The 27,466-nt window shown below is 35.8% G+C and overlaps 2 protein-coding genes across 2 annotated transcripts in view; one reads left to right on the forward strand and one right to left on the reverse strand.

Annotated features, from left to right (window-relative positions):
* The window catches only part of LOC141846805 (uncharacterized), a 46,356-nt gene that overhangs the window by 4,781 nt on the left and 14,109 nt on the right, over positions 1–27,466 (reverse strand). The window lies entirely within an intron of this gene.
* Positions 3,393–17,941, forward strand: LOC141846804 (uncharacterized). Its single transcript, XM_074734866.1, has 3 exons — positions 3,393–3,813; positions 3,878–4,473; positions 17,662–17,941. Exons 1-3 carry the CDS (start codon positions 3,419–3,421, stop codon positions 17,703–17,705), a joined length of 1,035 nt encoding a protein of 344 aa, XP_074590967.1. The 5' UTR covers positions 3,393–3,418; the 3' UTR covers positions 17,706–17,941.

The raw sequence follows: 27,466 nt of genomic DNA on the forward strand, positions 1-27,466 counted from the left end.
TTCTATAGTCAAGACAGACTAAGACCAAATTACACTACAATCAATCCAATGGTTTGTCCAATCCATCTTGGTTGTGAACACTGTTTATAATCTATAGGGAACTGATAACATGGTCTTCTGTGTGTGACACCGCACACCATGTTTATCTATAATATAGATTAAATGGACAATTGCATAAAAACTAAATACAAACATTGACCAAATGTGATTCTTATTTCAGAATGTTTATTTACATAGATAGCTAGGATTCTGATATACATCCCAACAATGTCAGCATCTGTCTGACGTGTCAAAGAGTCAAAGCAGAACATCAGAGACTTGGAGGAGTCCTGCAACCTATTCAGATTCCAGAATAGAAGTGGGAAGATATAGCTATGGATTTCATAGTAGACTACCCAAAATAACTAATATTTATGATGCTATTTGGGTGATTGTTGATAGACTGACAAAATCTGCTCATTTTTTGACTATCAAAATATCATACTTAATGGAACAACTAGCTCAGTTATATGTAAAGGAGGTGATCAGATTGCATGGAGTTCCTAAGACTATCATTTCTGATAGGGATAGTCGATTTACTTCACACTTTTGGGAGTGTGTTCAGAAGGCCCTTGGCACTAAGCTACGATTTAGCACAGTATTTCATCCTCAAACAGATGGGCAAACAGAACGAGTAAATCAAATTCTAGAAGATATGCTATGAGCTTGTGCTTTAGATTTTAAAGGAAGCTGGTGCAAATACCTATGTTTGGCAGAGTTTGCTTTACAATAATAGCTACTAAGCTACAATTAGAATGACACCGTATGAAGCTTTATATGGAAGAAAGTGTAGGTCTCCTATTTGTTGGTATAAAGGTGGTGAGAAGAAAGAATGTGGCTCAAGACAGACATTATAGATGACACCACCAAAGCTATAAAGAGCATCCGCCAAAGAATAGAGACTGCTCAGAGTCGGTAGAAAAGTTATGCCGATGTACGATGTAGACCGCTGGAATTCAAAGCTGGGGATTCTGTATTTCTTAAAGTAGCTCCTATGAAGGGAGTGATGAGATTTGGGAAGAAAGGCAAGCTGAGTCCACATTATGTGGGACCTTACCTGATCACGAAAAGAGTTGGCAAAGTAGCTTATGAGTTAGAGCTATCTCAAGAAATGTCAGCTATTCACAATGTATTTCATGTCTCAATGCTGAAAAAGTATGTTCCTAATGCCGACCATGTGATTGAGCCATAGATGGTACAAGTTTAAGAAGATTTGAGTTATGAGAGTCGACCCATTCAGATAGTGGATCGAGAAAATCAAGAAATTGAGAAACAAAGAGGTACCCTTGGTGAAAGTCATATGGCAAAATCAAAAGTTTGAAGAGGCAACCTGGGAACGTGAGGATGACATGAAACAAAAGTATCCCGAGTTGTTCTAAGTTTGAGGACAAACTTTTTATAAGGTATGGAAGATTGTAACACCCATAAATTTTCTCGTAGATTTTCAAAATAAAAAAGTTTATCATAGCTAGGATTCGAACCATAAAACTTTAGATTGTGAGATAGCCTTGATACCACCATACCATAGGATAATTCTTATCTAAGATATACCCAGAATATACATAGATTATATAATGTAAGTATGAGAAGATGAAAAATTGAAGAGTTGTTTCATCTCCCTAAGTATAAAAAGAGAAATTTGTTTCAACTTCCTCATCCTTCCTTCTTCTCCACCGAATTCCTCTTCCTTACCTAAATTGTTACAAAAGATTTTGTACCTAATGTGAGTCAATAGGTACTTATTTTGGCTCATTAAATACCTTGATTCGATTATTGGTTATGTTATTCGTGAAATAAAATAATAATACCTAAATTGGTTTAAAAAGTACTTAATGATAGTCAATCGATACTTGTTTTGGCCATTTAAATACAAAAATTTAATTATTTAGGGATGTTAAAATTTATTTAAAAGTTAAACTTAAGTGACTTATATTTGTGGCTTTCGTCAATTGGTTCTTATTGTGGTACTGATTTTACATACAATTTTGGATAAAATTTTTATGATAATTATATTTTTTTTATTGGTACAAAGAGTATCTAATTTAAGTCTATAGGTATTTGATTTTGTGCTTGAAATATTTTGAATCGATTTTTGGTGTTGTAAAGAAATTATACTTTGAAGTTAATAATAGTGACTTTTGTTTGACATTCATAATGTAAAAATATGATATCTAAATTGCTACAAAGATTTTATAACTAATGTGAGTCAATAGGTACCTTGATTCGATTATTGTTTGTGTTATTCATGAAATAAAATAATGATACCTAAATTGGTAGAAAAAGTACTTAATGTTAGTTAATAGATACTTGTTTTGGTCATTTAAATACCAAAATTTGATTATTTAGGGATGTTAAAAAAATTATTTAAAAGTTAATATTAAGTGACTTATGTTTGTAGCCTTCGTCAATCGGTTCTTATTGTGGTACTAATTTTACATATAATTTTAGGTAAATTTTTTGTGATAATTATATAATTTTTTTATTGGTATAAAGAGCATCTAATTTGAGTCAATAGGTATTTGATTTTGTACCTGAAATATTCTGAATCGATTTTTGGTGTATTAACTTTAAAGTATAATTTCTTTACATCTCAAAAATCAAATCAGAATCTTTCAAGCACAAAATCAAATATCTATTGACTCAAATTAGATACTCTTTGTATCAATAAGTAATTATCATAAAAAAATTTACTCAAAATTGTATATAATCAAACATATTACCTTGTTTAATCTTTTTTGCGCACTTGCTCGTTGCTCTCCTTGCTGCTCCTATCGCATTTGCTTACTACCGTGGGTCGCTAGTGGTTGAAATAAGGGAGACAAAATAGTTTTCAAGGGGGCGAGCAAATAGTTTGGTCAAGTGGGGGATGAACCAAGGGTCTAGGGTTACCGTTGGAGGAGGGAAGACGACGACTTGTTGAGAAGAAAATCGCTGCTATCACATTTGCTGCCGCAGGTCGCTAGTGGTCAAGGTAGGAGAGCCAATGATTTTCCAAGGCGCAAGCAAATGGTTTAGCTGAGATTAATCGAAAGTTTCCGTTGGGGAGAGCGAAGAAGATGGATTGTTGGAAGATAAATCGGTGGGAGAAGAAGGGTGAAATAAATTAATTAAAACTATGTAAATAACAAAGGTAAAAATGAAAATTCAATCTTATAGGAAGTTAAAATTAAGACGAGGTAGTTGTCAGATATCAACTCCTAAAAAATATATATAAAGACTGAATCTAAATATGATATAAACAAGAGCAGAGATTTTACTTTAACTCTCTCCAAAAAAAAAAAAAAAAAACCACATTTTTTTTAAAATTAATATGGCTGTTTCATCTCGCATCCAAAAACCCTAACTTTGGGGTCTCACCGTCTCGTATCCTATCCTTGATATGGCTCACGGAACTTCCTTCGCTGTTGGAGGCGTCGATCCATCCCCGGCCAAAAGGAAGCGACAACGGGTTGGAGGAGACGACTCTAATTCTTCTCAGCGATCTTCCAAGTCAGATCATGTGGCCATCCTCCGTGCCGCAATCGAGTTTCGGAACCAGACTGGAGAGAACCCAACTAAGGCTAAAATGCCGGCTTTCTACGAGTTCGTGAAATCTTCTCTCGCAGAACCGCTCTCGCAGGAGCAGATCAGCAACAGGTTGCGCCATATCCGCCATAGGTTCATTCATTCGGACATGGATAACACCGAAGACACTGTCCTCAAACTAGCCGGGCAGCTTTGGTCTGAGGAGAAAGATATGGAGAAGGGGAAGGAGGAGAAGACGGGACTGAAGAGGTAAGTTTATGGTAGAGTTAGCTTATATTAAAATGGCTTAGGGAAAATTTTCATTGTGCGGCAGCAAAGAGAGAAGACAGAAGAATTCCATTGCAGTTGACAGCAATCCACATGTGGAAAAAGTAGACAATGAGAAGGGAGTGGAGAACACAGTGGAAAAGAACCACAATAAAGAGAGAAGACAGAAGAATTCCATCGCAGTTGAGGGATATCAGAACGTGGAGAAAGAAGACAATGAGAAAGGAAAGATGGGAGTGGAGAACTCGGTGGAAAAGAACCCTAAGAAAAAATGCAGCAGCAAATCTATCACTGAGCTGGACAGAAATGCTGAAAAAGAATGCAGTAAGAAGACCATCAAGAAAGCAATCAAAAATCCACAACAAGACTTTGATGGTGTTGAAGAAGAGAATCAAGAAAAGAAAAGAGGGATTCGAGTAAAGCCCAATTTTTCTTATTTAGCTCATATTGTTGAAGACTATTGGAAGACTTATGGATTGAGCAAAACATTGTTGGAAATAGGGATAAAAAATGTTGACCCACAAAAGGCTGGTTTTTTGGAGGAGAAATGGGAAAAACAATTACAAGAGGAGATGAAATTTCAGTCGGAATGGAGGAAGACCTGTGGGGAACTTTTAGCCATGTTGTTGAAAGCGCATAAAGGTATGAGTTAGTTAAGTTCATTGTGTTGCTAAAATGTGTCACTCTTAAATTTCATCTGTGGTACATTTTATCACATTAAATCCAAAATTCATGATTCTTACCTTTTTAGTTGCATTTTAGATAACTTGATGAATTGTTTTTTTTTCTTAATAATAGTTTTAACCAAGTGATAAGTATTAGTATAAATTTTGTATAAATATTTCAGCATGTGATATTTTTCTAATGGTTTGTTGAAGGTTTTGTTTTGTGTTTTTTTTTATACTTTGAAGACATAACATTAAACATCTTTTGGATTTCTTTTTAATGTTTGTAACTTTATTTACTAACATCGTATTCTCTTTGCGTAAGTTTAAGTTTCCTAGTTCTTTTCCTTTGATTACCTCAACCATTGTGATACCTTAACTATGAATTATTATATCTTAATACTTTTATCTTGCTTCATTGACCTTTTAATCCTCTTCGCATGTTGAGTTGATGACCAACAAGTGATGAATGAAATATATCCATTTAATTAGTGATAGGTGAAATTTTACTATTACTAGCAATCTTGAACTCATCCACACATGCATGACATTGATGAAATTTCCTATCTTTGAGGGATAGAGACACCAAGAATAAGAAATAATGAGTTGATTAGTTTCTTTAATGATGATATAATTAGTCTATTAGTAATGTTCTTTCAATCTATTAATTAGTGATTTATTAATGTTTCCATGTGCCTCTCTTCTTGAAATATTTACCTCTTGGAGGGACCTGCAACTTCTCCTTTAAGTATTACAACTAGTTAATAAGAAGCCTACAATCCAATTCTAGGTTAGACACCTTATTTTATCAAGGATCCATCAAATGAGATAAATTTAGACTTATTAGTTCTAGTGGTGGCTTAAAGGTTTGCAAGTCAATTTTTATGGGTAAAATATGTTTACCAGTTGAATAAGCAATTGCATACCACATAGCTCATCCTTGATGCTCATTGCTATAACATGATCGCCTTTAAGTTTATGATCATCAATGTTAGGATAATTTGTGCATGTCAGTGGTAAAAAATGGTGGCAAATGTTTCGTTGAATGTTTTGATTTGTTTTTTTTCTGCAGACATTACATGAAACATCTTTTGATTTTTTTTTCTTTTTGTGTTTGTAACTTTATTAAATAACATATTATTCTCTTTCTTTACCTTATCCATATGGTATTTTAATTATGAATTATTATATTTATCATTCGCCTATATTAACAATTGTTAAGATGGGAGATGACAAGTTATTTGTATCTGAGAGTAATTTCGCAAAAGAATGAAGATATTTTACAAAGGACATAAGTAGGATGGTTGAAATAGTGGTGAGTGTTAATTGATTTTTGTGATCGTAAGATACCTCTAAAGATTAAATGGAAGTTTTATAAAACAACAGGACCTGCTATGTTATATAGAGTTGAGTGTTGGACTATGAATCAAGCACATAAGCAAAAGATGAGTCATATGGATGAGGATATTAAGGTGGATGTGCGGATGTATGAGAATGGACATGATAAAAAATGAAAATATTAGAGAGAGAGTCAAGGTTGTTTCTATTAAGGAAAAACTCTGAGACATGTTAATGTGGTTTGAACATACACTTAGACAACTAATAAATGTTCTAATTAAATAATGTATAATCATGATAAATATGCACAGTAATCGAGGAAGGGAGATCAAAGAAGATTATGTTAACAATGATAAAATAAGATAAGATTTATTTAATTATAAATGAGAATATAGTAGGAGATTGAGCTCAATGATGTAAGAGGATCCATATAGACAATTCCACTTAGTGGGCTAAAGTCTTGCTTATTATTGTATTTATTAATTTAATCTTATTCATATCTACTTTATTTGGTTATATTGTGAGGAAGATTTATTGTATGCTACATTATTTAATTTTTCAACTTATTTAAACTTAAGTCTAATTTTTAAATTGGACTATATACTAATTTACTAGGAGAAATTAAAACATTTTTTTCGTATGCTATTTTTGTTTTAGATTTTGCGGAATCAGCCTCATTATTATTACCTTCACATCACATGATTTCAATGAAAGTGTAAACATCATTCTCATTATACAATAAACTCAAACATTTCCTTATTTGTTGGAAAAGATGGTCAAAAGGGAATATGTTACAATGCAAAAAGAGAAAAAAAGTGTATCTAATTCTTTCTCATTAGAAAGGACATCCAAAGAACAAAAATAACGAAGAAACATTGCTAGACAAAGTTATCAAAACAATTCTTCCCTATGTCTATAAAAGAAGACCCAAGAAGAAAAGCCTAACAACTTGCTTAGATTTGAGTTCTCCTCAATGGGGGAGAATAATGCAAACAAGGAAATAAATTGGCATAAAAAGGCAAATGATTGAAGAAATAAATAAATAATTGCTCAATTTGGCTAAAGAGACACTTTCGCTTCACACCTAGTAGCAGTGTTATCGAACTTGATTTAGCTAAAGAGACGCTTTCACTTCACACCTACTAGTAGTGTTATCAGACTTGATTTGGACTATTCCATATCCTCACTTGACAGCCCCACTCAACGAAATTGAGTTCTATTCGGTTGAGGAGAATAACGCAGTCAAGAATTTTAATTCTTTTGAAAATTATTTAAAGTGATTTGGATCATTTCACCTCTTCACTTACGACCTCAGTTGACGGAGTCGAGCTTTCTTTGGTTGAGGAGAATAATATAGTCAAGAATTTTAATTTTATTTAAAATTATTAATTTTTATAATTTATTATAATTTTTTTAAAAGTTTTTTTTTTGTTTTTATATTTTAGAAATAAGTGGAGATATTTTAGAAAAGGTTGTTTAGTTTTTTTAGAAAAATTTGGTAGAGCTTTCTCGAGATAATTAGGATTTTATTAGAAGAGCTTGTCATTTTATGAAGAATAAGTTATGTTATCGATGTATAAAATGGGGTTAAGCTCCTATGCATTAAATGAGTTTTTGAGTTAATATAATTTCTAATTTTCTTTAACGACCATATCTTTATTTATCCACAATGCTACATCACTATGCTTAGTCACACAACCCTCCCTATCGAAAAACTCCTCGTCCCCTCTTAGCTTCATTATAGCTTCTCCCATTAGTTTCATAGGCTTCAATGCATATTTCGGCTACCCTCGCACTACCTTCCTATTCTGTAGCTTCATGAAAGTTGCCACCTTGTATCATATCTTACCATTGCTCTAGAAATCCACTAAACATGTGGTGGCCTATGTCACGTCCTGGGAGATGGTCGTCCGAAAAATTTCGGCAGCATCTCCCCTGTAACAATTCACTTTCCCTGAATACACTTTACATAAAGGCCCACACGACCTATCCATAATACAATACATGAATTTATGAACTACTAAACAATAAGAAATGTGGTCCACACGACCACTCACACATGCATAACAATATAAATCTAAAATCTACACAACAACTAACGATAAACTCGATAATTCTACGAAAACAGAATTTATGCAAGCGGAAACATAACCATACCAAAATCCAAAGTAATGAATACAACTCCACAATCACAGATAAAAACAACCATAGAGAAATATACCAAAGTCACTACAATCTAAAATATAGATACGAAATCATAAACTTGAAACTCCAAATACAGGAAGTAAAACAAACCACGCATAAATCCCATATCATCATGAAGACAAAATAGAAAATGTCCTGCTATGAGATGGCATGATTGGCAGGATCTCCTCGGCATCTGCTGTAATCTCCTACCTAATACTTGGGGAGATAGAAAAAACTCAGGGTCTGGGTGGTGAGTACAAAATACTCAGTGGATAATCAGAATAGACAGTGCATGATCAAAGATATACAATTTAAAGCAAAGGTATACAAATGAACATCAGTAATCAACCAGTGATCAGTAATAACTCTGCTAGTTGCATATAATCTAAAATGGATCTCATAAATGCATTAATCCATATGAATGACAATGTCATACTGATGTATCAATCAAGAATCAACCAAGTACACATTCACATCCAAATGCAGTATACATACGGTCCAATACATATATATCACACACACAATGCAAGCATATGTATGATGCAACTGCCTACACTCGCTCCAGTACTCATGTGTCTATATGAGACTGAGGGTGTTCGACATCTAAATGGTCATACATCCAGCCCTACAATAAAGTAGCCTGGTGACTCAACAGTAGGTAGCCATCTATAGCTACGTACATCCTATGGTCAATGTCTGTCCTCTAATACTTCTCCCTAAGTATCACTCCCATACTCTCTGAGTACCACCCCTCGTCGGTGTCAAGGTCAGTACATCGACTCAGCTGCGTACAGGCCATACAATCACCATCACTGTGATGGAAATAGGGGAATCATAACCACCTAATCTAAACATGCCACTATAGGCCAACTATCCATAATGATGGGCCCACAACATTGTGGCCTACAATCGTCATCATGCACCATGATGTGATGATCAAGCAATGATGATCAACATCTACTATGCTAAACAACATGCATAGATAATAAATCTCTATTGATCACATGTATCAACTAAGGATAAGAACAGTAAATCACATAGACAAGTAGAGGTTCATACAATAGCATGGATAATCATAAGATCAACTGAATTAAGGACAAGCACGGTATAAACAGGAGTATAATAAAGGTATCCAATCAACAACGAATAGGAATGTGATCAATGTACTGACTAACAATAATAGAAAAGGGAACAAACACTGGAAATAAAATAGCTCTGTATTGACCAAATACAGAAATTACGCACCTGATGAACCGCACGTCAATTACAAGAACCCCCAGAAATTATATCCTCGTATATAATCAAATCCAACAATCACTCAGGGTCCTGCAAATATAATAACCAATATATTCACTAACAAATACATAGGTCTAGCCAATAAAAGATCTAACACTTAGCTTAATCCGTATCTAATCCTAACTGTAAACAACAACCTTCATTGATTTCTAACCCAAAACAACCAATCCTAATTGGACTCCAATTAACCTCAATCGGGTCATCAATAATCCACTTCAATTCAACTCATGTTAATCAACCGGATCCAACCTATCCCAAATCGAAGCCTAATCTATCCATTCCAACATAACCAAAATCCAGAAATCGATTGAACATAAATCAGTTTAACAAGGCTGAGATCATCAATACAAATCCAACATCCGATCAATTCATCCGACCAAAATCACCCAGAGCAAGAATCGGATTCAAGACAAGAACTCACCTCCAAGATTAGCTCCGATCGTACCCTAAAATCAAGCTATGATTTCCCTTCTTCGCGATCGAGATCAGAGAAACCTCACCGTCCCCCTTCAATCCGATTCAAGATCCAAGCTCTGAAATCCGAGAAGAATCATAGGACTAAGCTAAAGAACCCTAGAAATCGATAAATCTTAGCTTAAACTTACCGGATTTCTTCTCTGCCCGAGTGCTTCTTCCCCGCGTCCGTTGCCCGTTCGTCGTGATTGGAGCTGTTGCTCGGTTGCAATTGCTGCCGGCGCTGCTCGGCCGTTCGCCACTCGTCGGTGCCCACAGCTGCCTCCTAGACAGACGGTGATCGATGCTGATGATGTTGCTCGCCGCGATCGAAGAAGAAGCAGAGGCGAAGGTAAACCAGAATAGAGAAGTTTGTCGCGATAAGAATCGCGATTCGCGTTTTCTTATTGGATCTCGTTAGCGGGTCGGTCGGGTTTAAGGTCCAATAAGCCTTTAACCCATTAACCCTTAATTGCTAATTGGGCCTTAATCGGGCCTAGTTAATTGGGCTGCTCAATTAACCCTTTAATTGAGCCTAATTACTTAATTAAATCTAATTAAGCCCAATTAATTCTAATTAACCTCCTAATCCTTATCAATTAGGACTAAATTATTTATAATTAACCTCAAAATTTCTCGTATCTTACAGCCTAGGCAATGTGAAGGACTAAAAAATAATAGAGGGGGAGGTGAATATCACTCTTTTAAAAATTTATTCTTTTCTTTTATAAAAACAAAATAAAGTCGCAACAGAAAAATAAATCACAAAAGATGAGGTCGGTTACTTGGTTTGCAATCTAACAACTGCTACTCCAAAACCCATGATCTTTTGGACTATTTTCGATTGGGCAATCCACTAATATTTTTCTCTCTGAAAACTTTCGGAGAAGAAGAGAAAGCTTGTACAAGAGATGAAGAAGATAGTAACAAGCTACTATCCCATTTAATGTAAATGCAAGTATTAAAAAGAATATATCGCCAATGTAAGATTAAAGTTTCATTGTAGGTTGTCGGAGAGCCTCTCAGCGTAACAGCAGTAATACTTGCACGGATGGAGTAGCAAAGGAGAGGAGATTGTAGAGGGAGAATTGAATTGTTGTAGATCCTCGGATCTCGAGGTTTCTTTTATAGCTTTCATCATGTCGACTGGAAAATTATCAGTTGACTGATTCTTCCGATCTACTGAATCTACTATCAGGTGATTAGACCTTGAACTTTCCTTGCGTGCTTTGATCCGATTAGATCAATCCTGCAAAATCCTCTTGTTCTGTCGACTGATCCAACTGATCAGTCGACTGATCTTCAGAACTTTCTTTATTGTTTGATCCAATCTTATCCGATCTGCTCTTTCTATGTGTTTGGTCGACTTATCTTGTTGATCAGTTGACTGAACCTCTATTTCTTTCTTTGCTGGATTTAGATATGATTTGTGTTTATCTGCTTGGATCGGTCGACTAAACTATCATGTTTGATTGACTGAAGTTTTTGTTTTTCTACAAAATAAAATTAGCACAATAACCATAATTATGATCCTGCAAAATAGAGTTAAAAATAGATAAGTATGCATGAATCAAATTGACAGTTAAGACTATCTGATCTTGATTTAAAACTTTCATTAGTTTCTTCAGTTGGATCAATGCCTAAGGTTGTTCCAACTGGGACACATCCTCATTACCTTCTAGAACGAAAGGCCTCTTCAGGATTTACTTTACTTACTTGCTAAACATCCGATTCATTGACCTGTTTGGACTTCCTTTTGCTTAGTGTCTAATCTCATCTATTAAGATTTTTCTGCAACACCAAATTAGCACAATAGATAAAAATAATAAAGCAAAACAATGTTAGCAACATATACTTTGGTCTTCCAAATTCGTTGGTTCGGTTGATTGCACGTCACAACTTGCTTAGAGTTCACTATCTAAAGTTCACTTCTATAGGATTTTTCTCTTATTTAGAGTTTACTCCTCTAAGACTTTTTACTACCTAAAGTTCATTCTCTTAGGATTTTCCTCTTGTTTAGATCACTCCTCCAAGATTTCTCACTACCTAAGGCTCACTTCTTTAGATTTTTTTCCGGTTGGAGTTCACTCTTTCAAAATTTCTTACCACCTAAGACTCAATCCCTTAGAATTTTCCTCTTACCAAGCATCTAGTCACTTCGACTTGCTTGGACTTTCTCCTTTGTTAGTTATCCGGTCAATGTTGACTTGATTAGACTTTCGCTTTATTAGTCATTCGGTTAACTTTGACCTGACTAGATTTTTTACTTGATTAGGTTAACCTTGATCAGACTCCATTAAATATATTGTCAAAAAAATATCAAAACTCTGAAAATCGATTGCACCAACAGTATGTACTTGCTTGGTAGTTCATTGTTGCCATTTTTATTCTTAGATCGACACTTAGTAACAAAGCTGTTGCTTGTTTTGTTTCAAATAGGATATTGTTTGATAAGGATGCAAATTCAAATTATATTTGTTATTCAAAAATGAAATGTGGATAAATGCATATATTAACACTTAACCAAATAAGTTTTAGTACTATTTTGTTTCTTGAAGTTTGCAAGAATGGATTACCATTCTCCTATTGTTGGATCAAAATAGAGGCTAGAAAGGTAAGCGAATAACTGATTGTGTAATTTCTACAAAAGATTAGTGTACAATAATAAACAAATAACAAATTCAAATATGGAAGCAATAATGTAGACAAAGCAAACAAGAGAGGTTTTACGTTGTTTGGAATTCTCGGCTCCTACTACATGACTTATAACTCTTTGACGAGTCACTTCACGAAATCCACTAGCTCTCTCCTTCTCGGATACCTTCTGGAGGTGGAGTAATCTCTTGTAAAAACTTGCTTACAAATAAAACTTTTGACACAAGAGAAGAGTTACAATTAGGGCAATAGAAATAGAGTGGAAGTCGAGAGAATAAGTAGAGTATAAGTACTTTATTAAATCCTTTCGTAGCTCTTTGCACCCTATTTATAGACCTTCATCAAATTCTCATTTAACCTCCATAATATCTTCTTTACAACATCTCTATCAGCTTCTTGAATCAATTGCATTTGCAATTAGTCAATTGATCTTGCTGAAACTTTAGGAATACCACCGTTGTAACATGTTAGTTATTCTGTTGTAATTGTTTAACTGTTCCATCAGTCGATTCAATCTTCTATCAATTAGTTGTCCTGCAGAAGCTTCAAGATCATCAACCATATGAACAAATTAACCATTTCAATGGCTCCTATGGGTGTGTAGTTGTAAAACACTTAGGGTAACAAATAAGAGGACCAGAGTTCGATTCCTAGTAGAGATGAATATTCTGAAACTCAACCTCTAAGTGTGCATAAGTTGTGCTTCGAATATACTCGGTAGGCGAACTAAGGGGAAGACCGTCTACCTCCAGGATTAGTTGGGCGAAGCTTTGGTACCTAGATTATATATAAAAAAAACCATTCCGATGTAATAACAAAACCATTTCTTGAGTCGACCTTAAATTATCATCAATTGACTAATCAACTCACTTGCTTACAAATAAAGGCGAACAGAAACATTCTATTCCTTTTTCATTTAACCTAAGTTTATTGGCTAGTCAACTCAAACATTAGTCAATTGAAAATCACATTTATTTAAATGTCTCACTGACTAAAGTCTTTAGTTTGTGCTTAATCTTGTCCACGATAAACCTTTTGTATAAATACCTTCACACCCAACTTTGCACAAAATAAAAATGTCAAGAGTATCCTTCTAAGGGACTTTGTATATCAAGAAGTCTTCTTTTTAGTTTTCTGTTTTTGACAGACATCCGGTTACTCTTAATTTATCGGGACTTCCATTTATAAGCATTTGGTCACCTTGATCTATCGGGACCACTATTACACCTACAATAAATTACACTTGCTCACTTGGCACACCTCATTAGTAAGCATGATTTTCTAACTTAAACCTTTGTCTAAACATTAAAACCAATTAAAGACAATTGCACCCAACCCCTACTTCCAAATGTGATAGTGATGTTGTATATATGTTTATTGGGATTAATTCTTTAGGAGTTATTCTATTGGCCTTGCTTATGCTTCTCACTTGACAATTTTTCGTTTTAGGAGGGCCATTCTTAATCTTTGCTAAATTGAAATGTTTCATCCAGATTTAGCTGCTTGAATAAAAATATGGTAATGAACATTTCTAAAACCACTTGAATTGATTATGATATTGTCATTTTAAAATTGATTATACACCACATTTTTTTTGCTAGTTTGCAAAATGTGAAGAATATGCAGAATTTTTTTATGGGTTCAGTTCATGTCATAGTTGTTTCTCTAGCACATTTTTTGTATTAAAAAATCCATCAATATTAGGTATGTGTTTTTGCACTGAATCCACTGCATTTGGAGCAACTTTGCTCCAAAATTGCAGAATTTAATTAAAATTCACTGATAAAAAATAAATTCAATCATTGAAACATGGCCTTGAACAAGATTTTATTTCATTGTTGTAAATTTTCTAATTTCAATCAATTCTTTGGGGTTCCATATTCGGTAAAGATACACAACCTGAACTACTGGGGGCTCAAAATCCAGGGAAATAACAGATTGAATTTGGTATGTAGTTCATCCCCATGGAACAAATAATAAAGGATCTAATGGAATTTTTAAAGAGCAAGAAATATGTCTGAATGTATTTGGAACTTGATTTGAGAGTTTCAATCATCTTTGTATATTATATGGATTCTCTACATTGCTTAATCCACTCGAGTAATTACTACCTAATTTATTCTTATGTTTGAGGTCACGAGCATTTATGGTTTTTTTGCCGTAAAATGGAAGTAATCCAGTTTCATACTGGCATAAATTATTTGGTACTCCCGTTCTGTACTGAATTTTAAAATAGTTCAATCAATACGATTGTGTCAGGTACGACCTGGTAGAAACCTTAGGATGTGTTTGGCATGATCTTGGGTTTGAGAGTCGCTTTGGTCAAAAGATTTGGAACTGGAGGCTCAATGGCTTTCATGTATCCATATATCTATATCTATCTAATATATAGACGATTGTGCCTTGTACTCCAAGGCAAAAAATTTGATGACCATTGATGAGGGTATATTTGGGATGTATTTTTATTTATATATAATTCCCTTTATTTATTTTGTCACTCACACCCATCAAAATTAATTATTTATTTACTACCAAACCTCTTTATTATCGTCTTAAGTAGTACAGAGAGGTCCGGGTCGTCTCTCTCGGACTCAATGATAGGATGTTTATTCTAGACTGTTGTAGAGTTTTTTATTGATTTTATTCATTCCTAACTATTTACAACCGTCATTTATTAACAATTGTTTATACAATTAATGAAACAATGTTAAACCCACTAAACTACAACTTATTAAACATTATAAACACAATAATATACATACATACAACATGTCCATTTACATAACCTACAACATAAACTTACAACATACAATAACTTAACATACAATAACATACAAACAATTTCAATACACAATAACATAATCACAACTGTAACATACAACCTATATCCTATATACAACAAATGAACAACTAGGTTACATTAGTATACAAACAATTCTCCACCTACAATTCTTAATTCACAAGCTTTATTCATGTATACACACAACACAGCTCATACTGTACATATTATACAACTTGAACACGTTTCACCAACAATTCTTAGTTTATGTGCACAAATCTGACAACAACAACTCAATCATAAAGCCGGCTTCTAAAACTATCCATGTACAATTAAACAAACAACCCTATTAACGTTCAATTCACAGCTGCATTTACACTCATCCACCGGAACCCAAACAACAACAAAACAATCCAACAGTGGTATTTTATTCATTTAACACAATAACAGATTAACATTACCAAAGAATAGGTTAGAATTCAAGTTAGAAATCAGCATGAACAATTAGAGTTATGAATTAGAGTTAATATCAAAGTTAGGTTAGAAATCAACACTTATGTACAATGCAAAGGGGGGTTTCGGTGTCAAATTAAATATCAACAGGAAATTAAGAACAGGGAAACAGATAGTTCAATTAGGGTAAAATGAAGGTGATAAGGAGGGAACTTCGCCTTCTAGATCAGCACAGAACCAGGGACTAGCAACATTGATCGATGTCCACCAAAGGGGAAGCGGGTCACACCGTGGCAGAACACCACAGTGGAGCGTGGTCGGAGACGCATGGCTCAGGATTTCCTCTGCCCGAAGCCCAGCTGCAACCAGCAAACCAAACTTCAGACAAAAAGGAAGATAAACCCTTACCTTGCGTTCTCCGGGGAAGGAAGATGATCGAAACTAAGGAGAGTTTTTCCCCACATTCGCAACCACGTCCATGAGGTCAACACTGCTCAGAGCCGGGGAATACGGAAGGGACAGAGACCTCGCCGGAGCAACCACTCACGGCTTGCTCTCTGTTGTGCGGAAGGATCCTCGGTTGCCCGCCATCGGAGCTGACCACTCTCAGCAGCTTTCCGCGACCGAGAGGGAAAGGAAAAGCCGCCGCTTCTGCAACCACGTCGGCGGTGGCTCCTTCGGATTCTTCGGCATTCGTTGATTGAAGCCGCCGTCGCCTTGCCGCTGTGCTGATCGGAGTGAAGAAGAGGGGTTCGCGACGACGGGAGCTTGGGGACGGCGTCGCGAGAGAGGAGAAGAAGAAAAACCTAAATGTCGAGCTCCCCTTTTCGCAAAACCTAGCTCCGCCGTTTTTGTGCTTCTGCCACTGAACCGAACCGATGGATTTGAAATTGAACCGGCCGGCTGGATTTGCAATTGAACCGGAAATGCTTGATTTAGACCGGGACTGGGCTAATTGAAATTGGGTCGGGCCCAAGTTGACGTGGGCTGAATGAATTTAGTTGGGCTGGGTTGAGTAGTGGGCTGGATGAATTGATTTGGGGCTTTCTCATGAATCAATTTGAATTTTTAACCCCTTGTAAACTTGGTTGAGCCACCTATGAATATAACTTGAATCCGAACTCGAACCAAAACTGATTTTTCTCCAAATTGAATTCCCTGCAAAATAGATTACAACCAATTAATATCCATAAATTCCCATAAATTAATGAAAATTACAATAAACACCACAAATTCATCCAAAATAAAGAAATAGCCCAAAATCCCTACTTATGATATGAAATGTAGTCCAAACCGGTCCAATCTAACCCTAATTTACCCGCAGAAAATGTCACTTATCAACCATAGTGAGCGAGCTACCTGGTATGTTCTTGAAAAAGAAAAATTATATCTAAAATATCGTTCCATGTGGACACTATGATGAGATGAATTAAAGTTTTAGAAAATAAATTACAAAATTCAAATAATCTCAATTGATTATACATTATTAAGTATATGCATTGTATTTTATAAGTTATAGGATATTTATATCTAAAAAAATTGTATTTCATTTCATAACGGATCAATATTTTATGTCAATTTTAGACCTAAATTCTATATTATTCTGGAGAAAAAGTACTCTTAATTTAGCCCAAATCGAAGTAAAAGTATTTCTACTCACTAGTGGCTTGAAAATGATTTGAAAAAAAAAATTATGAAAGCACACAAAGAAAAAGGACAATGACCTCTGACAATTGCATTCTTGTAGGTTGTGATGGTTGGAGCATAGGTAAGAGATGAACATGGTTGTTTATGGTGGCTTATTTTGTCTTACACGTTGCACCGCGATTGTTTGCTTTATATTATGAGCAGTAATTGTATGTGCCTTTATTTTATGATGTTACTTATGTGGCTTATTTTCTCTTACTCGTTGCACCGTGATTATGCTTTTTATTATGAGCATGTATTATATGTGGACTACTTTTTAGACATGATATTAACGCTCACTTGTTTTATGGCTTCCAGATTCACATGTCGGTGGCGGACACTCAGTCCACAATCGCGCTTAGAGGGGAATAACAATTCTTCCAGCGGAGGAATGGATATTGGGGTTTCGGTTTGACTTGGAGATGTGTTCATTATATTTTTGGTGTGGAACTTGATTTGTTGACACTTGCTGGGACAGCATGTCGGTTATGTTTTGTTTTTCTTTAAATTTAACCTTTGTTTTGTGGTGGCATGGCATGTCTGTATTTCTCTACTGATTTATTTCTGTTTAGCGAATAGATTAATGTTTCTTTTGTGATGTGAGCATAGTCATCGACTTTCATACAGTATGTATTTCCGGTAGAACCGATTATTGGGGATATGGTATCAAAATTTACAGAAAAAACTCCTACTTATGGATTAAGGAATTCTGTTCTTGGCATTCTAATGACAATTTTTTTTTTACTGGTATATCAAGAGAATTAATGGCTTATCAGTCCGGAAGGATAGGAAGAGTGTTAAGGAGGAAGTAATTTCTAATATTTTCAGTGTACTTGAAGTAGCCGGTTCAGATGGATCTGTAAGGACTTCCGAGCAATGGTTGGTTTTGTTTCTATTCTTTTCCTAAAAGTGAACTAAGATGAGGGCAGGGTTGTTGGAACATGTGGGTCGAAAGATGGTCGGTAGTGGGTTGAAGGAGTGCAAACTGTTCATGTTTATAAATAGAAAATCGATCTAGTCTTGTTTTACCATAGTCTTAACTGATTTTACTAGATCACAATCGTTTCCTTCCACGGTTGCTTCATCCAAGCTTGATTTTACTAGATCACAATCGTTTCCTTCCACGGTTGCTTCATCCAAGCTTCACTAGTTGATTAGACCATTGTTAGTTGATTGGTTTTTAGAGGGGTTTCATTTTGTTTGTGTTTGGGTAAACTACCCAATTGGCTCAATCATTAGTTGATTAAAAGACCCCTTTAATTGACCTATATGTTGACTATGATCAATTTAATGATTGAGTTCGCAAAAGTTGAAATCCACCCTCGCTCGAGTAGAGTTGCTCGCAAATTTTAGTTCACCATATAATTGTTTCTGCCATCAGGTTAGCTTTCGTCTTGCAAAACCTTTTATCCTGTTATCCACTTATGTAATCCATCTTAGCCATCTTCAATTAAGTTTTTTGTCTCTCGGATGCACTGAACTACTACTTATTTATTTAGGAGGGCGGAATTTAAAATAGATAAAAATTTTCTATATTGAAAAATTATTCACTATCTATTTCGTAAGTAAGGATGGATTGCTTACCTTTTCTTTTATTTACTTATTGTCAAATAATTGATTGGCGAATATAAGAATAATTTTGTAGACTATTTTTTGGATATTATTTTATTTGTCTAAATTGAATGGAATAACCTTTTTTTTTCCTTCATCGTGTTGAATATCTCCCAAAGGCAACGAACTCTTGGCCGCGAGCAACCTCGCTCATGGCTACGAGCGACTTCATGACTGTGGACGGTCTCACTTGCAACCTCGTTTGGTCACAATCATGTGTGGTCTTGCATGCAGTCACAATAAGTTTTGCTTGTAGCCAACCTCACTTGTAGTTGCGACCGATGTCGCTCGCGGCTGCAAGACTAGTTCAGTTTTTTTTCCTTTCCCTCTTTTTTTCCTTCCTCTTTACATTCTTTTTTCTTTTCTTGTTTTTCTTCCTTTTGTCCTTTTTTTTTTCTTTTTCTTTTCTCTTCCTTTTTTCCCTAGGAATTTTTTTCACCTTTGATTTCTTCCCTCCTTATTATACCCCAGAGCAAATAGAGCGTTAGCATCCAATGCCATTTTTTATGCTCAGCTACTTAGACACAACGTCGCTTCAACCCTCCTCATCCTGCAATCCATAGAGCTTGTGCCATGAGTAAGCATGATCTTGGTCACATCAAGTTGTCTTCATGCAATGACGTAATCAAGATTTTAACTACCCTGAGCTTCAATTGATGGACTATATTAGACTCTAGATTACATTGGACTAGATTGACTAGGCTGCATTGTAAAATAATGTATTAACTTTCATTGTAGCTGCACTGTAAAATAATATATTGATTTCAATTGTTGAGTTGCACTGGGCTGGAGCCCAGTACAGTCCAGACCTAACTACGCCATTGTCTCCATGTGTGCATTCACTAAGTCCTTATACATTTAAAAACATATATCAAATCACAAGCCTAACTTAAACCATTTATCTAAATATCAAATCTAAGGTTATACAAGACTATTTATTGACGATTGCATTAACAATATTTCTCTTTTGATCTTTGACAATTCATTTAAGTTGAAGAAAAATAACACATTCAATAAAAAGCAACAAAATGCAATAACTGCACAATAGAATCAAATCCTAGGCTCCCCCCTTCACCTAAACTCCCCTTAGAACTAGAAATTTCAAATAAATACCTACCTCCTTCTTCCATATCTTAAAACTTCGCCAATAAGAAAAATACAAAGTCTCCTAAAATCATTTCTTTCTACCCCTTTGACAACATCAAAAACAATTACACCATGACAATCTAGGATTTTTGATTCAAAATTGGATGTTTTTGTGAATCAATAGATTGCTAGTTGACTAATCATAATATTAGTGAATTGATAATCTGAAATAGTTAATTGCACTCGAGTAATAGTTAATTGCACTCAAGTAATGCCTACCACCTTCGACCCCTGGTGAGCCTTCCACATAAATGAATGGCAGCAATAGTGAGTTCGCACCGAGTTGCCAACCATCTTATTTGCGGGGTCGATGAGCCGTTGCCATTGTTGGCCCCAACGAGCCTTCCGTAGGAAGGAATGATGGCCGACGAGTCTTCCGTGCGAAGGAACGATGGTGACAAATGTGGCTAGATTCTGAATAACCCCGGAATAAAAAAAAAATCAAAAATATGAGATAATCGCATTCCGAGTTGGATTCTCGGATTGCTGACATTTGCTCATGATGTCGGACATGTAAGATTACTTGGAAATCGTTCATTACCTACATCAAATAAGATTTTTATTGATAATTTTAAATGGATAACTAAGATTATCAATAATAACCCCTAATCAAATGCACTTGTAGGGTGTAGCTCCCCTTCACTAGGGCTTCTCGCCTCTCATCGTTGGATAAGGCGCAAACTATATCATTTAATGCTATAAGAGCAATGCTTGCCTGATAATTTCTTTCTTATGATGAAGTCATGTTATCTCACGTGACTTTTAGATCCCTCATTTTTGACTTTTACTTTTTTAAATTATGTTTCTAATACTTTTCTTTAATAGAAGGCACTAATCCTTCATGTGCCCCTTGCCATCACGGTTGATTTACCTTTCGCATGCCCTTTTTCTTCATTTTCTTGACATTTTTCTTGTCAAAATTAGAATTTCTATTAATTGTTTTTATTTTTCTTACCAAAAAAATTTCTTCATTGTTCTCCATGGAAGAAAACAATAATGAGGAATCCTATGAATCTAGATGCCCGTTTACCTTGTACTTTATGTTGCTAGAAGAGCTATATTGTTGTTCCTATAATTTTCTTCTTTTTCTAAACTTGTGGAATTCCATGGCAGAAAAGAAATCATCTAAACTATTTATCTCAAGGCCCTTTGACATATAAAAAGAATTTACCATTAAGACTCATTTATTGGTGCAATCATTTCCCAAATGGTTCGTTATGACCAACGGTTTTCCAAAGAGTTTAAGTTAACTTTGCATATAGGACTTTATGGAACAAACATGTGAAGGATCGAATATCAATAACTTTTTAAAATCTTCTTTTCTTTTTAAAATCAAATCAGAATGTAGTGGAATAATAAAAATAATACACAAATGAGATAAATTATTTACTTAGTTTACAGCTATCTTGAATTGCTATTCTAAGGTCTACGATCCGTTAGATGGATAACTTTCTGAATAGACACTACTATATCTTCTCTTTTCGAAAACTTTTCAAAGGTGTAAAAATCTTTTACAAATGAAGAGGTTACGGTAACATTTTACGTACCTCTTACAAATAGAATGCAATATAAAATAAATGTTATTGACTACTTTAGAGATTCAAAGCTCTACAAAGGTAGTTAGAGAATCATAGTGTAGATGAGCTGACATTTCTTGAAGGAAGTGATTGCTGAAAAGAATTGGACTATGAGCCTCTACCGTCGAGGCTTTTTTAGAAGACTTTATTGGTAGACCAAATAGCTTTTTTCGATTGACTAATAAAGAATTGATTTCTCCCAATTCACGCTTGAAATCCTCTTTTTTTTGATCGACTGATCATCAGGTTCCATTGGTCGATAAAACACTATATTGTCTTTCTGTCCAGGTTTGTTATCAGATCATATAAACATCTTGCTCGATCCTCTTTTTTGATTGCCTAATCAACCATATCGGTCGATTGATTCTAAGCTTTCCTTTCAGGGTTAGATCACATCCCGCTCGATCGGTTGATCAGATCCTTGTTCAGTCACTCAATCCATAGTATCGATTGACCGATCTAGCCTTCGATCTTATCTTCGGTCATATACCATGGCCCAATCAGATGATGTCAGATCATCTCTGTCTACCACATCAATGATCGGTACATCGAACTCCCTTGTCAGGTCGCCCAAATCGTCCAATCGATCAAACTTACCTTTCGGTCCCCAAACCTGATTGTCTTATAACACAGAGTTAGCACAATAGAAAATATATTATAGTAATGCATGCTTCTAATTATGATAATTAACACTGTCTGATTTTAACTTTGAAACCTGGATTGATGTCTTAGTTGGATCATCGCCTAGCTCAAAGGACTACCCTCATCCCAAGACTAGGACATGCCTCATGACCTTCTGTTGAGAAGGACCTCTCCAGAACTTACCTTACTTACCTTCTTGCCAAACATCTGATCTAATTGACCTATTTAAGATTCCTCTACTTAGTGTACAATCGACCCACTAGGACTTCCCCTTTTATGATGTTCGGTCCCGTTAACCCATCAAGTGTGTTCTGCCAGATATCCAGTTCATCAACCCATCTGGTCTTTCTCTGCTTGGTGTTTGATTCTCTTGATCCACTAAAACTTTGTTGCATAGTGTCCGGTCCTCCTGAATCACAAGACTTTCCTATTAATAACCTGCACACTTAACACCCAAATTAGATCATAAGGTCTTAACTTTAAATCCTTTGTAAACATCAAAATATGAGTTCGACTATCTATTACCTGCACACTTAACACCCAAATTAGATCATAAGGTCTTAACTTTAAATCCTTTGTAAACTTCAAAATATGAGTTCGATTATCTAGTGCTACTTGCATCAACAACATGGAGATGACTTGGTGTAGCCAAGTTGGTTGGACATCCTATGGCTCGAGGTCCATGAGATTAGTGAAGGATGATATAGAGCATCCAAGGGATTGCAAGGCAATGAATATTAGAGTAGTTGAGGGAAGTAGGCTTTAATGCAAAAGTGTAAAAGATGGAATGAGAGGAGTCCTAGGCTCGGTTGCATCCAAAGGATGTGGGTTCGAAGGGAGAGAGTATCAAGGCTAAGGTATACTCCAAGGGAGATGAGGGTTGAGAGAATTGTAACCCTAGGATGAGGGTAGTTTCTTAGCTTAAGCAAATTTAACCTTGGAGTAGTCAAGCTAAGTGCACAAGTCTACTACTATGTCATATTAGTCGATTAAAGACTGAGTTAGGTACTCAGCATGTTGAACATAATAAGTTCCCTATCATGATTATTTGGTCTAGTTGACTGATAGGATCTCAAACCCCAAGCAAGGAGAAGTTAAAGTTAACATTGGGTTTGTGTGGTATTGGTAGTTAACTGATAATGATTATTAGTTGACTGGTAGGAGGAGGAGCCAACTAGTGCAGTCGACTGGAGCTAATCAAATAGCAAATATAATATGTTTATTCGTGATAGAGTATGGATTAGTAGACTATTGACAAATCTCAATTGACTATTACTATAGGATTCAAACTATTAGACACCATTGATGGAGAAACAATAATATAATTTGATAGTGACCAATACACCTAGCAAATTAGAGGTGACTTTGTAGTCGATTGAATGGTGTTGGGTAGGAAAAGTAACATCCAAGATCAACAATTAGAAAAGGAGATAGAATGGAATTGAAGGCTAACATTCCACTCTCAATCATTCGAGAGTCTTGTTGTCATTTTTCTTAGTCTTATTTGTGCTCCATTGTAATCATATAAGTGATTGTGAGAGGTTTCTTCACCTCTAAGATCTCACTGAGAAGGAGAAATATACAAGCTAATTCAAAATCCTACGGTGGATGTAGCAACTTTGGAAAGTTATGAACCACGTTAAATTATAGTGTTTGGGTTATTGAGTTTATTTTCTACATTTCCATTGCATTTGTTCAACTAACCAAGGTAACATAAAAAATGAGCTTGCAAAATCTTGAGTAGTAAGGACATTTATTTTTCACCCCCTTTAGTTGACCATTTTGATTATCAACAAGTGGTATCATAGCCAAGAAGTTCCTTATCGAACTAACTACTGAGAAAGCAACTCAATCAGATGATTGACTCTAAACTCATCTATTGAAATTCGAAGATAAATTCTCAATGCAGAAAAGATACATGGAGGTATTTTTTGAATTTATTTCAATATGATGTTTATTCTTAAAAATGGTTTTGAAGTGCCTAGGTAAAATGAGGGTAACGAATTAGAAGATGCATGATCGACCAAAAAGCAAAGTGAGGAGGAGTACATGACTAACTCAAAGGTCAAGCATCACCTATTGAGCTTTCTCGCTACACATGAAATCATTCTAATTGAAGCATATCAAAGTGCCAAGGAGTTGTGGGAAAAATGTGTGGAAATCCATGAGGGAACAACAAAGACAAAACTAGCAAGATGACACTCCTAACATCACAACTCAACAACCTTAAATTGGATGAAGGGGAGAAAACATCAAGTTGACATATAAGAATAAAGGAAATTCTAAATGGCTTGACAAGCATTAGAGAAACATTTTCCAACTGGGACATGCTTAGAAATGCACTAAATGCCTTCTTGAGAACTCCCCAATAGACATTTTGTTAGGATCATCCCAATACAAAGCGCATGTTTACACGTTTCACAAACGTGCGCAGCAAAAATAAAATAAATAATTATAATTAATTATTAAAATACACGTAATACATGTAGAAAATAACAGTGTACAAGGCATGATAGAAAATTAAAATTTTATAGAATAATAAATTATTTAACGCATACCTGATTGATAACGTTGAGCAAAGTTGGCATCAATCGAGCAGTCCTTATCGAAGTTCCGCCTCTATTAGTCATTTACGCCAAACTTTCGTCTGAACGGCTTTCGAAGCCATGAGTCACGTCATCATCTTCGATACTAGCCGATGATCGATAATGATTTATTTGAGAGAAATACCTAATTTCAAAAACATACAACAACGTTTATCGCGATCATCAACTATTACCAAAAATCGTATTCTCGATGTAGTTTTTGGTGGTCAGTATTCGACCATCAATTTGGGACAAATAGACGGAACATTTTCGACATTGATGGAATAATTATCCGAAAACTTCATATGCTTCCGTTGTCGAACTCCGACAGTTAACCCAACAACCAACCACAAGCAACTAGTGAGAAGCCTTTTTTTGGTGACTAGATATTGTTTCCGACAGCAATGATTACTCTAGTGTTCGACAAGCATGATCAACAACAAGATCCACCACCGGTAGCATCTCTTGTTCGTGGATAGCAATATTCAATGGTTTCATAGACCTCCGACAACGATTCAGGCTCTCGGCCGTGCACGAGAGAAGCTGATCTATCGGCATCCAATGCCTCCAGTGCTCGGGAAGGATACAACTTCAAAAGTCATTCGGTATCTCTATGGCCGGGAGAAACAGAACCAAGTCGATCAGGAAGGGAAAAATCGCTTCCAACGCTGGCAAATCCATAGCCGAGCGTAAATCCATAGCCGACGGAGCAAAAATGATCGACCAGTGATATGCGTAGGGTATACGTATATTTCCATTACATTTATTGCACATCTTTATGCATTTTATGTTGATACCCTGTGTTTATTGCACTCTTTGTAGGATCTTGTAACGAGCTAGAGGGGGGTGAATAACGCAGTCGTCGCTTTTTCGTTCGTTCGTTCTATCAGAAATCTAAGCAGTGGATATTAGAAACAAAAGCAAGGGCATGCGGATTTTTACTTGGTTTCTAACCCCCCAAGGTTAGTACATCCAAGGCCTATGTACGGGAGACGCCTGTCCACTAGTGGTCTTCTTTTCGAACGTTTGTTCGGAGGTGGAGAAACCCGTCTTACAGTCCAAATAACAATAACAATAAATAAGAACAACGTAAGATAAATAAGAAATTAACTAAATACTTGAAGCCGATCTGGAAGTCCTGAGCGCTGTGCACCTCCTCCTAGATCTTCCCCGATTACAAGAGTTTGACCCCATTTGCGTTCAGAATTACCACTAGTTGAAGAGGATGTCTTGTCTTTTATATATCTGGTTGTGCACGTTCACCCTCCTTTTATAGAACCTTTCGATCGACAGAATCCTTATCCGGGCGACTCCACGTAGACCGCCGATCCATTATCTTCGCAACTGACTCAGCGTTTTCGGTCGACTGGAATCTCCATTCTGATCGACTCCCTGTTGACGTGGAGAGTCTTGATAGACTTCGACTTCTGTTGCATTTATCCGATCTCGAGTCGCCTGGAATCCATATTCCGGTCACCTGGAACATTCTGTTCGCTTGGAATCATTCTGGTCACTTGGAACAAGTTGGCTCAGGTTTGACCTGAGTTACCCCAGACTTGGTTCAACTGCCTCTGTTTGCTTTACTTATACTTTCTCCATCTTGCTTCCAGCTCCTGGTTCCTGCAAGACAAGCATACAAACTTGCAAGCAACCTAAACCTTACTCTGTGAGTCTAACTTTGGATTTCTACCGAAATCTTGGGTTAGTCTGACGCATATCGTTCCACTCCAGGAACGTGCCCTCACCCACTCCACTCGGGAGAAGTTTTGCCAACAAGTCCTCCAGACTTGTTAGACTTCCCGCTTAGCCATGGTCTTCGGCCCCCAGAAATTTACTGCTGGATCTCGGTCCTCCGGACCGTCCAGACTTCACCAAATCTCTGGTCCTCCTGACCGTACCTGCTTAGACTTTAGTTTGGTTACAATATTTTCTTGAATTTATGTTTAAATTGCCTCTCAAATGTTATACAAGAATACAAGACAAATTGAGACAGAGGGACATCAGGGTGCATGCTTTATTTCTCCACACATTGAGATTGCAAGAAGAAGGATCATTTGACTACAAAATTTGAGAATTTATCCTTGATTATCAAGACTACTACCACTATTCTAAATTGTTGTATGTTGGCTTATGTGAAGTCCAACTTCATATCATATAGTAGATATTTTATATATTTCATGACCAAGAAGACACAAGCATTACCATAAATAACATGAGCTAAATAGTAATCTAAATAGGAGGCCACATGAAAAGTGAAAATTTATTACTTATCTTGCTTATTGTTTGGGACTATCAATTGTAATAATGACTGATGATGTATGTGAATCATACATATATATTATATGAGCATAAATTCTTCTTTAGCATTTGCATTCATTTTATCATTTTAGTTCAAATGACTATGGTTTGTGTTTTATATTGATAGGAGATGGAGATCTTGAAATTGGAGCATATTTGGAGACAAAAAGTCAAAGGAGCATACATTGCAACATGAACCACAACTAGACTGTGGCACTTGCCATGACCGTGGATAATCCATGGAGATAAAATTAGCATCGGAGC

Source organism: Curcuma longa, chromosome 15 (assembly GCF_044706935.1).
Source record: "Curcuma longa cultivar G26 ecotype Majalengka, Jawa Barat chromosome 15, ITB_CL_G26_1.1, whole genome shotgun sequence".
Classification (NCBI taxonomy): Eukaryota; Viridiplantae; Streptophyta; class Magnoliopsida; order Zingiberales; family Zingiberaceae; genus Curcuma; species Curcuma longa.

What these genes read in the sequence shown, in the direction of transcription:
- LOC141846804 (XM_074734866.1), top strand. Translation starts at nt 3,419, where the DNA reads ATGGCTCACGGAACTTCCTTCGCTGTTGGAGGCGTCGATCCATCCCCG. An exon ending in GAGAAGACGGGACTGAAGAG is followed by an intron (nt 3,814 to 3,877) that starts GTAAGTTTATGG and finishes ATTGTGCGGCAG; the next exon opens with CAAAGAGAGAAGACAGAAGA. An exon ending in GTTGTTGAAAGCGCATAAAG is followed by an intron (nt 4,474 to 17,661) that starts GTATGAGTTAGT and finishes TATGGCTTCCAG; the next exon opens with ATTCACATGTCGGTGGCGGA.